Genomic DNA, 15858 nt, shown 5'->3' on the forward strand with positions numbered 1-15858 from the left:
TAAATATATATATATATTTTATTATTATTATTATGTAAAAAAATTTTTACAAGGACATATTATACGTTAGTTTATGTGATATTATTAAAATTATTAATTAAATTATTTAAATGCGTGAATGAATTATTTTATGTTTTTGTTTTTTTTTTATTTGAATTTTCTTGTTAAAAAATTGCAATCGTTAACTCTTGTTTTCTTTTTTTTTTTTTTCCAGGTAATAAAAATACAAAATTCGATAATAAAATGGAGTAAAGTGGTTTTTGTTTGATGCACGACCCTCCAGATCAAAGGATGACATCGACATTATCCGGACGTGGAGGTGGCGGTGGTGGTGGTGGTGGTGGATACGTGTCTTCTGGAGCCCCACCTTTGCGTCATTCCGTATCTTTTTCGTGTTTACCAAGAGGAGGAAATCGCGATCGTCCTCATCGTTCACGTACGGCCACACTTCCTTCGGATACGGATTATGGTTTCGTACGAGCTCCTCCAGCCGTTCGACTTTCCGTGAAATACGGTGTCATGTTGGAGGAAGAAACATCCGGAATTGAGTATCGGGTTCCCGTTAAAAAAGAATCGTTTCGAGATAATTTAGTTAAGAAAAGCGTTAGCATATTGAGTCCGACGGCGTGGTGGTCGAACAAACCGCGGAGGACTAGAAACGAAAATATTATTTTGGAAGACGTCGAAGATTCTCCGCAGCAAAGGAAATGGAGGAGTCTCGGTGCTCTTCTCAGATTACCAAGTTCCAGCAACAATGTTCCTCAGGCTCCCTCTCCCCGAGCTCAATCATTTTATTTGCTTGATGATTTCCTTCCGAGACCGACTAACAATCGAAGAGATCACAGCGGAACGACCACAAGTTCATCAGATTCTCTAGAACTTTCATCTCCCCTTCCTCCTCCCGTTCCTCCTCCTCCGCCCCCTCTTAGACTTCTCGGATACAGAGATTGCACTTGCGGACACTGCCGTCAACAAATCAATTCAACCATCGAGGACAGGCTTAATTCTAATAATACGGTAAGTTTTATTATTATTATTATTATTTTTCTTATAATTTCACTACTGAATGACGAAAGTTAAAAATTTCTTTTTAAATGGCGCATTAATGTGTCCGCTGACGTCATAAAGGTTTTTTTAATTTTTACTCTTATTTATACTAAAACGTTTTTTTTCTCACGTTTTTTTTTTTTTTTTTCGTTTAAACATATATGATTAATATTTCTTTCGAACGTAATCTATTTTTAAAAATGTATAGACACGTAAGACTATGGCGTCGTGTGTATCATAATTTGATTTATCATCGATAAAATAATAATAATAAATAACTGTTATATCACAGACAGACATCGATTAACAAATACGATTTTGATTTGAATCTTATTTTATAACTTAAATTTTTTTTTTTTTTTTACCAATTGTATTTAAACAAGCGCAATGAGAGAGAAAGAGAAAGAGAGAGGGAGGGAGAGAGAGAGAAAGAGAGACAAACAAGCTGTTTCTATGTTGTAAAATGACGTAAGAGCAATGACCTGAATCATTCATTGTTTTGTTTTGATACGTGCTGCCATCTATTAATTTTTAAAATCATAAACTGTTTTGCTCGTGTTTTGGATAATAGTAAGTGTAAGCGACGGTAGATGGCATTCCAATTAAGTAAAAAATTCATTTTGTGCACGTTTAATCAATGATACAAAAACAAAGAACTGATAATGATAAGATAGTATGTATATATATTAAAACGTTAACAACTTACCCATTATTATTATTATTATTATTATTCTAAATTAACATGGCGGACAAAATTTAAGAAACGAAACGACATTTTAGAGAAAAGAAAAACAATTTTCTTTTTTTTTTTTTTTTGTATTTCCGCGATGGTGGGTGTTTTTCTCCATTTGCCCTTGTCTTTTGTTAAAAGTTTCTCTCTCTCTCTCTCTCTCTCATCTTTTTAACAGTACATTTTCAATTAACAGTAAATTTTAATAAATTTCCAACAAGTTTTTTTTTTTAGAAAAAAAAAAAATAAAATTTTATTATTAGTTCTATATTAGGCATTATTCCATTAACAGTAAAACGAAATCGTACGCTTTAATAATATTTCTATATAAATTAATAATAATAATAATAATGATAATGATACTTTGAGCTTTTTTTTAAATCGAATTTCGACTCGTTTTTTTTTTAATGCTCGTCGTAACGCCTTTTTCGTAAACTTTTAAAAGTTGTTTTAATTACCCCCTTCCCTCCCGCCTCCTCCTCCTCCTCCTCCCCCCCATTCCCTTCATACCTGCCGCACGACAAACGTTAACGTTCGATATATCAAATCATTTCTCGTTTTCGACATTCTCCCAACAATAATAATAATAATAATTAAATAGACAATGTAAAATTATGATTGATAACATTCTACTTTTCACGGACACGGTGGGGGAGGAGGGGGAAGGGGTTTTACAAGAAAGTCCAAAACGCACGCACATACTCTCTTTAAATATGTTAACGCAAAACTATTTATTATTATTATTATTATTATTAAAAAATTAAATGTTAACAAACAATTAGCGGTCATTATTTTTTTTTAGTAGTAGTAGTAGTAGTTAAAAGCCTCCCTCTTCCCCCCCCCCTACCCCGAAAAAAAATGGCCTTAAACAATTAACCTACAAATAATAATAATAACATATACTTTTCAAAAAGAAAGAAAAAAATTATTTGGGATTTTAAAAGAAAAAACTTTTTTTTAAAATTTTTTTTTTCGCGATTCGTCACACGTAATTAAAACTTTCGAGAATAACCTATTAATAATAATAATAATAATAATAATAATAATAATAATAATAATAATAATAATAATAATAATAATAATAATAATAATAATAACGCGTACACATTTAATATATAATTAAATTCCTTCATATTCTATTTTATTTTCTTATTTATTTATATTTTTGATTAAAGAGTTCATTATTTTCCCGCCGCTCTTTAATAATAATAATAATAATGGTGTACCATCATCATCATCATCATCATCACACACGCGTACCTTTTTTAAAACAAATAATTACCTATTATTATTATTATTAATAGTTTGAGGTGATTAAGTAAAAAAAAAAAAAAAAAAAAAAAAAACTTTTAAGTTTTTTTTTTTTTTCAAGTTCAACAACTTGAATACGTTTGTGAAAATAGAGTTGAAGGACTTTGGGGGGATCGAGGTGCCAAAACCGCGCGCAAATTTTCGTTTTATTATTATTATTATTATCGTCGAATTATCGTTACGTGAATTAGATAAAAAATTGATTTTAGAATTTTTTTTCGTTTCAAGCTCCCCAAGATCGTATCGTAAAACTTTATTTTTTTTTTTTTTTTTTTGTTCGTAAGAGAAGAAAGTTGTCGAAACAAAGAAAAAAAAAAATTTATTACCTTTAAAGAAAGAAAGAAGGAAATTTATGAGATGTTGTAATAATAATAATAATAAAAGAAAATATACGCACACGCACCACGCATTTTAGGCCCCTCGTAAATCCCTTACGGTGTGTGTGTGTGTGTGTGTACCCCCCCCCCCTCACTCTCTCTCGATTTTTATTGATATTTAATTTTTTTAAAATGGTAAAAACGAAAAAATTAACGGTACAAAAAAACCATTTTGAGTAATAAAAATGATGATTGGGTCAAGAGGACCGCGGGGGGCCAGGGGGCGAGGGCGGGGTGGGAATAAACGTGGGTTTCGTTTTATGAAATCAAAGAATTGCGAATAAGAAAAAAAAAAGCGGTTTGGTAAATTACGTTACGTTACCCCTTGCGTTCGTACTTGAGTCTATCATGGCGGACAAAAACATGACGACAATTTATTTTGAAAAGTGTGTGACGGCAAGGAAGTTGTTAAGAAAGAAGATGGCAAAACATTACAAAATAAATCAAAGAAGAAAGAAAGAAAGAAAGAGAGTGTGTGCGTGCGTGCGTGCGTGCGTGCGTGCAAGGATGTAGATTTTTGTTGTTGTTAGGAAAAGAGTTTATTAATGAGTAATCGAGTACCTTAAAACCTACGCAGAAAAAATTTTTTTTTTATTATCGAAACGACCTTAGAAAGAGTAAAGGCCTTTTCTTTATATTATGTGGGATTGTAGTTGGTAGTAACTGTGATTTCGCATCTATATTAACCGTGGGTAGCCCCCGAAGGTTGACTCCTCGAGGACATTCAACGTAATTTTTTTTTTTTTTTTTTTCTTTCCTCATTTACTCTATTAAGAATCCTTCGAGTTTCTTTTTTATTATCATTATTATCATTATTTAAATAAATTATAAGATTAAATCAGCTTTTTTTTATTCTACCTGATTGTATACGTACCTTTTTATATTCGTTTTTTTTTTTTTATATATCTCACGATCTTAAAATTTGCATACCTGAAAATACAAAGCCTAACGTATGTTGTTATTATTATTATTATTTAAATCGTAGCTCAAATGCTTTGTCATCATCGTGAACCTAACCGACGACAAAACCTGTCAATTTTCTAATCCTTTCATATATATATAATATAATTTCGTAATAATGTAGAGATGGATTATACAACGATATGATTGGCTTGACTCCATATTAAAAAATAATAATAATAATAATAATAGAAAATTATCTATGGTCGAACGTTGGTTTAATTATTAACAAATAATTCATTGTGCGTCACAATTAAAGCGTTCGTTCGTTCGTTTTCTATTTTTCCTGTTGTAATAACCAAAAAAATTAGTCGGATTTTAATGCCAATATAAAACGGTTGTTTGTTTGTTTGTTTGTTTGTTCGATTCGAGCAAGGATGCAAATTTTCATTTGCATTTTTATATTATTTTTAAAATTAGTTTTTAATATATAAAAATAAATCTAGGGAATCAGTAGAGAGAGAGTGAGAGAGAGAGAAAATAAATTAACAAAAGATTACAATAAATTTTTGTCTTCTGCTGCTTTTTTTTTTTTTACAATAATTTGATAAGAAAATGTAAGTAAAGAATTAATTTTTTTTTAATATTGAAATTTGTTTGTTGTGTGTTTGTTCGTGTTAATATTATTAATTTTAATTAATGAGAAATTTTACTTTTTATAAACTATTCCATTGAACTTCATCCAATGGTTAATTGAAGGACGCGAAAACCGTTTGGGACACAAACAAACAAACAAGCTAACAAACACGCAATTTAAAAGTACGTTCACCTGATTAATATATAAGCCAACTTTAAAAGCTTTTTTTTTTATTTCGTGACCATTTTTAAAGCTTTCTACTATTCAACCGTAGCCAAAATAAAAAAAAAAATTTTTTAGGTTTACGCATAATATCAAGGTTTTGAGTGTTTAGGAAGAAATGTTTAGTTTTTGCTATGGTTAATTCGATTTGTTGTTTTTTTACAAACAACAACAAACAACAATAATCGATCGGTCATTCATCGCAAACAAAAACTTTTTTTGTTATGAAATTATATTTTGATGAGAATGATGGATCGAGATTAGATGGTATATATGACTAATGACTAATTAGTGTTTGGTATTTGGTACCTGAACCGTGTTTCCTAGTAGTAGCAGTGCTAGTACCAATGACCGATGTTTGCTAATAGCCAAAGGGTATCACGATGATGACGTTTTTTTTTTTTTTTACCTGTTGTTTATTATTATTAACAATTGTCTTGGTGATGATGATGATGGTAAAACATAACAAAACCGAATGTTTTGTTGTTGAATTAAAAAAAAACCTTCTTGAGTCAACAACCCAAATTTAAATTTTTTTGTTTTTGTTTTCAATCGTGTTTGTTTATTGAGTTTATAACATAAACATTTTTGTTGTTGTTGTTTAAAAAAAAAAAAGAAATTTGAGCTTTACGGTAGTGAATAGTTTTATGCGAAGGAGGGGAGAGAGGGAGCTGATTTGTACTAAATAATAATAATAATAATAATACATAACGTTTTTCGTAATATTTTTTCAGTGTCCCACTTTAGAAAATCGTTTAGTTTAGTTTTTGTTTTTTTTTTCGAACTGCCCACAATTTTTTTTTTTTTTTGTTTTTCCTACTTTTTAAAACCTCGTGGTAGTTTTTGTCAGTCGGTCAGACATTTTGTTTTTCGTTTATCCTTATCCTACATACGTCAAAATTATTAAAAACAAATAAATAAATTTCTTTCTACATCTACACGAAGTAAATCATTTTAAAAAAAAAATTATTATTATTTTTATTAATTGTTAATTTTACGTCAGGTGAATTCTATTATGAAATACAAATTATTATTATTATTATTATTATTAATACATAAATGAACGCGAAAAAATAAAAATGGTTGACGTCCGTGACGATTTTTAGGTAGAAAAAAAAATCGATTCGAACTAAAAAAAAAAAGTATGTTTTGTTTTGTGGTGTTTTGTCAATAGGGGGAAACAAACAAACAAAACAAAAACAACAAAAACAAAAACATGCGCATGCTTTATCATGCATTACAAAAAAAATTGTATTCGTTACGTTTCCAAATAAGTTTCCCGTACTATTTTTTCTTTTTGTTTCGATTTAAAAATAAAAAAAAAAAAATGGAAGAAAAATAAAATAAAAACAATAAAAAATATTTAGTAGAAAGATAGAAAGAAAGAACGAAAAAAAACTTGGCTATCTATTTAAAAAAAAAAAAAAAAAAAAAATGAAAATAATGATAATTAATCCGACCGGCCTTTAAATTTTAAACACTCGATCGTTATTTATTATAAAACGTTTTAATAAAATTATTATTATTATTATTATGATAGAGGAAAGCGCATACGTATTGAATAATGTAAAAAACAAAAGAAAGTTAATAATAATAATAATAAACAAAGGAGGAAAAAATTTTATTAAATAATAAATAAATAAATAAATAAAATGTTTGATTGTAATAAATAATTTTTTATTAGGCCATCAAATATAAAAAAAAAAAATTCAAAATGGAGTACGAAATAACAATTTCCTGTATGTTTTGAAAAATTTTTATTTTAACAAAACGAAAGATAATAATAATAATAACGATACGTGAATTAGTTACGGTCCTGAAACATTAAAAAAAATTTCTCTATTGTGTATTGGGTCATTAATACCATATTTGGTGTCGCGTGTATTAACCATATCCGCCACTGTTTATAACCCGCAATAGTAGAAAATTGATTGGTGGGAGTGGTAGTGGTGGTGGTGGTGGTAGTGGTAGTGGTTGGTATGCCTGGTGCCGGCTGACAAAAAAAAACCATCTTGAAGGTCTCTGTCTCTCTCACCAACTTGTTTTGTTAAATACACACGAAAGTGGGGTATATGTATGTTGTGGCTGTGTTAGTGTGGCGAGATCATTGTCACCGTCGTCATCATTTACTTGTAGTCTTTCGACCAACTCGGACACACACACGCGAGCGAGTGAGCGCGACGGTTTACGACAACAACAATTTTATTTTATTTTATTTTATTTTTTTCGTTTATATTATAAAAACGGATTTCTCTCTCTCTCTTTCTCTTTCGAACGTTTTTATTATTATTATTATTATCGCGAATCGGTGATGATAGTGTAAAATTTTTGTTTTCTTTGTTTTTGATTCTTAAAAAAAAAAAACAAAACAAAAACACAATGCTTTTATCGTGCAGGATCAATTATAATAACGACGTAAGTTTTTTTTTTTTTTTTAAACGATTTTTATTTAAAAATTTATTATTATTATCATTATTAATTTATTTAATTAATTTAAAATAATGGTGATTATTATTATTATTATTATTATTATCATAGGAGAGAAAAAAAAAAAAAACGTGAATAAGTTAATTTTCATCGACCCTTTGGTCACATTTGTCCTGGCCTATGGCCAATATGTCCTCCTCCCATCTTTCTTCTTCTACTATTAAATGTCCAAATACAAAAGCTATTATTATTATTATTATTATTAATGAGGGCAGTTGTTGTTAAAAATGCTGTTGGGCTTTGTTTTAATTTTTTTTTTTTTTTTTTTTTAAATGCATGCGGGTATTTTTTTTTTTTAATTTACTTTGTTTAAAGTGCTTTTGTTTGTTGTTGTTCGCGTCCAAGGAAAAATTAAGGAATCTCTTCCTCCCCCCGTTAATTTTTCGTACATTTAAGGGATGAGAAATTGTTTTTTTAAACGAGGAGGGAGGGGGGTTCCGTATAAATATTAATTACTTTTTTTTTTTTTTTTTTAAGAAAAACAATTAGTAGTGAATTCGTTAATTGTATTTTTATTACGCGAAACCTTCACGGTCGAAGGTTTGAACATTTTTCGATCGTCATCAAGCCTTTCTTAAACCCTTGAAAATTAATATTATTATTATCATTATACCATCCGGGGAGATGTAATTAGATACACGGTCATTATTTAAAAAAAATTTCGACATTGAAAATAAATAATTTTTTTTTTCTAATTTATTATCATTCGGTTTGTAAGATTTTCTCTCTCTCTCTCTCATATTCCCTCCCACTTTGGACATCGTGAAAAGGTGAACCTTTTTTAAAAACCGAGTTTTCGAGAAACAGAAAAAATTACGTAAGTTTTAAGTCTTTCTTTAAATTAATACACATAATAATAATAATAATGAATAAAATCGCCGTGTGAGATTTGCGTTGGGTGAAATTGAACAAAAAAAAAAATGTGGGAGATTTTTTTTTATTTTCTGAATTAGGATTTAAGAAAAAATTTTGTATCACCGGAAACAGATAGATCGGGGAGGGGGAGGTAAGAGAGGGCGGGGTTGTAAATCTTAAGAAGGATGTGAACGAATTCAAGGAAGGAAAGGAAGGATTTTTACAAATGTTTCCCCTAATAAATACAAATGAATAAAAAAATGCCTCTCGAATGTTTTTTACAAAAACTACCCCCTCATCCCTCCCCAAATTTATCGTTGCGAATTATCTACCCTTATTTTTTTTTTTGATTTTCCCCGAATTTATTTATATATAAAAAATAAAAAGGGATTTTCACTCGATAAAATAATACAAAAAATTTTCCGACACGTGCACAAACGCGGATGTTTGTTGTTGTTGCAAACAAAATTATTTTAATATTTTGTCGACGAATTGTGTTTGTTATGTTACGAAACTTTTTTTTTTGTTTTTGTTTTGTGTTTTTTTAGGTCATTCCTATGCATCGTATTATAAACTTATTTTGCCGTTTTGTATCATTATTATGTTTAAAAAATTTATTAATTGATTCGTGACGTGCCGGCATTTTATTTATTTACTTATTGGAATGATTCATGTATGAGTGAGTTTAATATTTATGGTAAATTATTAAATAATCGAATTATTATTATTATTATTATTATTGTTACAGCAGTCAAATTTTTTATTTAAAAAAAAAAAAAAAAAAAACCTGATTTCCTTTATTTGTAAATATTTTCATTTGTAAGGTTTGTTATGACCTTGACCAAAATTTATATAAGGTTCGAATGTGAGAAAATTTTTTGTCGTTTGTGTCACACGTGTATGAATTATTATTATTATTATTATAATCGAAAGTGAAAATTTTTTTTATATATGTCGAAAAATAATAGAAAACTGGATGTTTAAGAAATTTCATTGTTAACATAAATATAAACGGCGGCCATTTTTTTTTAATTTTTTTTTTTCTTAAACGAATTTTTATTATTAATTGGTTTGAGGGAATCATTTTTTTTTTCTAAATAGTTTCACTTATAAAAAAAAACTGGTCGAGTCAGTTAAAAAAACGTTTAAACTATAAAAAGAAAATAATTAAATAAAAAAAAAAAAACCTGAGGGTGGGGAGGTAGGGGGGCAAGCAAATATGCGCCACTTTCTCACGAAAAAGAAGAGGAGGAGAAAAGTTTTTATCGATTATTATTACAAGTAACGATTTGTTTTTATAAAAAGGGTGTTAATTTAAAAAAAAAAAATGCCCCCCATGATTTGATTTTCTCACTTTCGCTTTTTTGGGGGGTTAAGTAATATTGGCGCCAAATTTTGAAAAAAAAATATTAATCACCATGTATGGAAGTAAAATTTTCACACTTTTTACTTAATTATAGTTAGAAATAAATAACTTTCTTTCAAATCGTAATTAATTTTCTCTCTCTCTCTCTAACTGTCTCGCTGTCTCACTCACACATCGAAATCATCAATGAATATTTAAAAGAAAAAAAGGCGAGAAAGAAATATAATAGGGAATTCTTGCATGTGTCGACGCCATTTTGAATTTGTTTTTTTGTCCATTGAATGCGGGTAATTTAATTTTTAAAGTCACGCTAATATTTAATTTAACATGAGAAAGTTTTTTTTTGTTTTAAAAAAAAATCTCTTTCATAACCTAGACCTTGATTTAAAAAAAAAAAAAACACGTGATTTATGTTAAGTTTTTTTTTGTAGTTTTCACTTTTCAGGCATGATTTTCAGGTTTTCTTTCTGTTTTGGTTTGAAACTCTCGGTGGGTAATTCGGTAGTTTAATGTTGTTTATATATGTTTAATTAAATGACATGTTTCCGTAATGATAATATTTAAAAATCGTTTTTCTCCAAAAGGTCAAGGTTCCAGTTTTTCTTTTTTTTTTTTTTTTTTTTATGGAGAAAATTTCGTTTACTTTGAGGCGTTTTTAACTTGATTTTTTTCTCTCTTCGATTGAAATCATTAATTAAGATAAATAAATCAAATTTTTTTTTTAATATAAAAAAAAAGAAAACATTAAAAAAAAACAACAACAACAACAACAACTCGACCGACGGTTTTGTTTTTATTGTAAAAATGTCATTAAACTTTGCGAGAAAAAAATAATAATAATACTTGTGGGGAGAAGGATAAGAGATGGGGAGACGGGGGATCGAGAAAAAAATTGTTGTTAATTTAATAAGAAAAGTTTTTTTTTAAATATTTGTTATTGTTTAAATTATTATTTCATACGTCACGCAAATTTGTCGTGGCAGAAAGTAAAGAAAAGAAAAAAAAAAGAAATCGAGGTTTTTTTTTTAAATGAGGGGGGGAAAGGCGGAGGGGGGGTTTACGAAACAGTTATTTAATTTTTAAAATGAAAAATAATTTCATCAGATAAATATTAGAAAATTAATGGGAGTCAAAAAATTTCTGTTTCTTTTTTTTTTTTTTGTTTTCTCTTTTCTCTTCCGTAAACCGAATGTAAAAATAATAAAGAACATATTTTTTTTTTTTTTTTTGAAAAGACATTGCTTTCGCGCCAATATTAACATGAACCAAAATAATAATAATAATAATAAAATGAGCGATTGTTCCAAAAAAAAAAAAAAATACAAAACTTCCGGGGAAATTTATTGGGTCAATAATGGGTCGATGTTTTTTTACTGCCCTCTTCCGGTGATTTTTCTCATCAAAACTTTTCGTACGAAATCAATTTTTTAAAAAACAAAAGATTTACTTTTATCATTCGGAAAAATGTTTGCAAGTGCGCGTACGCCCCCCCATCTCACCCTATTCCCCTCCTCTTTCCCCGGGGGGTGGAGAAAAGAAAATTCATTTAGGAATAAGAGTGAGAAAGAAAGAAAAAGAAAACTGAATATTATACCGACGACTCTATATATATTAAAAGAAAAATAATAATAATAATAATAATATTTTGAGATCCAGCAGCATCCCGTGTGGTATCGATCAGAGGGCGGACCGAACGCCATTCGTATGACGTAAGCAAACAGAATTTTTCTCTCTCTCTCTCTCTCTCTTTCTAACAGGTTGAGGAAAAATAATATCTGAGTCAGTTCTGGTCCTACGGCCTAGTAAACGTTCGTTTTTACAAAAAAATAAAAAAATACGTTCGGTCGTGTTGATTTTTTTATTTGCGCATAGATTTATTATGCGTGTTTTAAGTGCGTGTGTGCGTGCGTGTTATAAGTGTCGATAATAATCCAATTTATTATTATTATTATTATATTACTCGATTCCGCCATTTAAAAAAATAAAAATAAAAATGGCGCGAATTATTTATTTATTATGTTAAATAATATTAAGTTAAATTATTATTATTATTTTGGGTTTGTTGGTTTGGTTATTATTATTATTACGTTTCGATTCGGGGGAGAGGGGAGGGGGAAAACCCAACCTTAAAATTTCAATAATAATGATAATAATGGTTTTTTATTAAAGGCGACGAGTTAAAAATTTTTTCTTTTCTTCTTGTTATCGAATGCGTGTGTGCGTGCGTGCGTGTGCGTGCGTATGTGATAAATAATTTAATTTTTACTAAGTTTGCCACATTGAATAAAGGTTACTAATTATTATTATTATTATTATAATGTGTGGTGTGTCGGTGGTCCTTATTAGGATACATTTTTTTTGTCTTTCTTCCTTTGAGTCTTTATTACATAGGAAAATTCAATTTCGTCGTTTAAATTTAAATATATAAACAATTTCTGTTGGGAAAAGATGTAAAACAGATTTTCCTTTTCCCTCTCTCTCTCCCCCCAGAAAATAAAAAGATTTATTATTTCTTTTAAATTAATATGACGTCATAGCAGTAGTATATTCATCCATGTTGGAAAAACGAAAAGAAAATTTTAAAGGTTAAAAAAAAAAAAAATGTTTGTAATTTAATCCAATAATATTAAATAGGGTTTCGTATGAAGCACACACACACAAAAAAAAAATAAAATATTTCATCGGTCATCGTTAATAAGATTTTTAAATTCAATAATAATAATAATAATGGTTTTCTTTTAAAAATTAGTTCCACGTTTCCTCCGTCCGGTGATGACAATTGATTTCAATTATTATTATTATTATTACTAATAATTTTTTCTCGTGATTATTATCATCGATTATATGTGAGTGTGAGTGTGAGTGTGTGATTTCATCCCCCCTTTTTTTTTTTGTTTTTCATCACACGCGACCCAAATACTCCCCAAAAGTTGTTTTATTATTATTAATATATAGTATTATTATTATTATGTCAAAGGATGCCGTCTGAAATTTTTTTTTTTTTGGGGGGGAGGGGATAAAAAAATTACTTTAAGTGAAATTCGATGCCATTTTTTGCTTTTGACACGCCAATCACGTGTAACGGATATCGATCAAAAAAAAAAAAAAATCGGAGAAAATAAATTTTTTTTTTTTTTTTTTAAAAAAAAGATGTTAAACCAAAATAAATTTTCAAGACGATGATGATGATGATGATGATAATGATGATATATTGCGCGAGATTTAATAATATTACGCACGCCTTAAATAATTTAAAAAAAAAAAAAGAAAATAATGATCGTTTCTAATTATATTAATTTTCTTCGCTTTCCACTAAAAAAAAATTTCTTAATTTATTTTTAACTTATTATCATTATTATTATCATTATTATTATTTTATTATTATTATTATATTATTATTTTTTTTTTTAATACATTTTAATTTTAAAATTTTATATATTAATTCATATAATAAACAGGAAAGGGGATTAAAGTTATAAAAAATAAATTGTTTTTTTAATGATAATGATATAAAATATTAATATTAATAATAATAATAATAATAATAATAATAATAATAATAATAATAATAATAATAATAATAATAAATTGATAAACATTTGAATGGGGTCTGATAAGTGTTATTATTATACTTATCCGTGGCACAGAGGAAACAGGAGATACCTGAATGGTTTCATTCACAGGCGTGGTGTACCACCACCTGATTTTGAAACGGTAGGTTAATCGTATGCATAAATTTTCCCTTCACTCTCCCCCCCCCCCCCGTTTTTTTCTGTTTAATTGATTTCGATTCGGCCATTTTGTTTAAATAAATAAATAATTTATTCGATGTGTGTGTGAGTGTGTTGAGAAAATTGTGTGGTTTATCGAGGGGGAACTCGTTTCCTTTTTTTTTATTACGTTATATCATCACGTGCACGTTTTTTGTGGTTTTTTTTCTGTACCCGTATGTTGGTAGTATCATTATTATTATTATTATTATTATTATTCTTTCACTTTTAACTTTCCTTAATTTTTATGAGTTAATGATTTATGATTAACTGTTACTTTATTCAATGTCTTTTTTTTATAAAAAAAAACTTTCTGTTGAAAAGAATAAGAAGAAGGAGAGGAAATAACGATAAAGTTTTACTACTGACACTGCATTAGAATTTCAATTTTTTTCCATTTCCGTTTTGTTGCACCGTCAACAACAACAATAATAATAATAATAATAATAATAATAATAAAGGAAAAACGATGTGTGTTCAAATCATTAGGGACGACGACGACGACATTTTGAAAACCTTAAATTTTTTTTTTTCAAGTAGCTTCGTATGAAGTAGTTGATTTTTTTTTTTCCTTTACCCTTTGACCCCTTGTCAGTCACAAAGTTTATTATTATTATTATTTATTATTTATTATTTTATTTGATGCATGATTGATCGTTTCATGAATTTTTTTTTTTATAACTTGGCATAAACGTACGTACGTAAATTTTTCTTTTTTCTTTTTCTTTTCATTTTCTACTTTTATCTATTTTGATAAAAATTATCATTATTATTATTATTACCGAGTGAAAGTTTTTTATTTATTTATTTATTTATAACTCACTGGTTTATGGCAAATAATAAATAAATAAATAATTTTAAAAAACCGTTTTAACCGTTTATTATTATTTTTTTTTTCTCATTCGGGCGAATATACAAATTTATTGATGAGAAAATGAAAATTCATCGTGAAAAAATTATTATTATTAGTATTATTATTATTATTTTATTCGAATTTAAATGTCATGTCTTGATTAAGGTAAAATCCTAACCTTTTTCAAAAGGAAAAAAAAGAAAAACATTTAAAGGTGACCAAATTTTTTTCTTTTTTTTTTAGAGGCGCCATTAAATGTATTTATCACAGATGATGATGATACAGATTTAAATTTTGTAATTTAATTTAATTACATTGTGTTTGCGTGTGTGCGTGTGCGTGTTTCGTAACGTTGTATATCTATGTCGTAAGTTTAAATTTTTTTTTTCCCATTTGTGCTGTCATAAACTGTCATGATTATTTTTTATAAAGTTGCAAAATATTAAAAAGTTTCACTTTTTAATAGTTTTTAACGATAAAAAAAATTTAAATATAAATTATTATTATTATCATTATTATCATTATTATTAAGTAATTAACGTAATAATTTAAGGGTAGATACGTATAAGTTAATTAAAAATTTTTTTTTCTTTTAACGATCGTTACTATTATTATTATTGCTAGTATTGGCAACAGTGTAAGATTTATGAAAACGTGGCATTCGAAGAAAATTCATTTTTAATAATATTAATAATAATAATAAACCGGTTTTTTTCTGTAAATGAAAAACATTGAATGAATGAATGAATGAGAAAATGAAAAATTGGAAAATTTTTCTTAAACAAGGGAAAATTTAAAAATTTTTTCCAAGGAAAATTATTAGATAATTGGAAATTTAATTAAATCTTAATTAGGAAGTAATGTTTTCTTATAAAAAAAGAATAAATAAATTTCTTGGTAATTTCTTTGAATGTTTGTATTTGTCAACCGTTAAAATTATTAACGTGATTTTATTATTATTATTAATATCATTTGTTTTTTTTTGTTTTTATAGGTAAGTGGTCGTATCAACGCATCTGATATTCGTTCGGCAATAGTAAGTACATAATTATTATTATTATTATAAATAGAATTAATGGAAAATTGTTTCTGTTGTCACTAAAGTATCTTATTAAAAGAAAAGTGGGAAAGGGAGGGAGGAAAAGGAAAAACAATTCTTAAATTTTCTTTTTCCGAAAATTTTTTATATTTACTATTAGAGAAAAAGAAAGAGAGAGACAGAGTGAGAGAGAGAGAGAGAGAGAGAGAGATAGAGAAAGTTTTGTTTTTGTGCTTCTGTCATGCGTCGTGACATACATTTTCA

At 27.7% G+C, this 15858-nt stretch overlaps 1 protein-coding gene across 1 annotated transcript; it reads left to right on the forward strand.

The window, feature by feature from the left end:
- Positions 1 to 267: 267 nt before the first annotated feature.
- Phum_PHUM463800 (uncharacterized protein) lies at positions 268 to 1021 on the forward strand (the record flags this gene model as incomplete). Its single annotated transcript, XM_002430086.1, has 2 exons — positions 268 to 859; positions 930 to 1021. 2 exons carry the CDS (start codon positions 268 to 270, stop codon positions 1019 to 1021), a joined length of 684 nt encoding a protein of 227 aa, XP_002430131.1.
- Positions 1022 to 15858: the final 14837 nt, after the last annotated feature.

The sequence above is a fragment of the Pediculus humanus genome, genomic scaffold (assembly GCF_000006295.1).
Source record: "Pediculus humanus corporis 1103172108248 genomic scaffold, whole genome shotgun sequence".
Lineage (NCBI taxonomy): Eukaryota > Metazoa > Arthropoda > Insecta > Psocodea > Pediculidae > Pediculus > Pediculus humanus.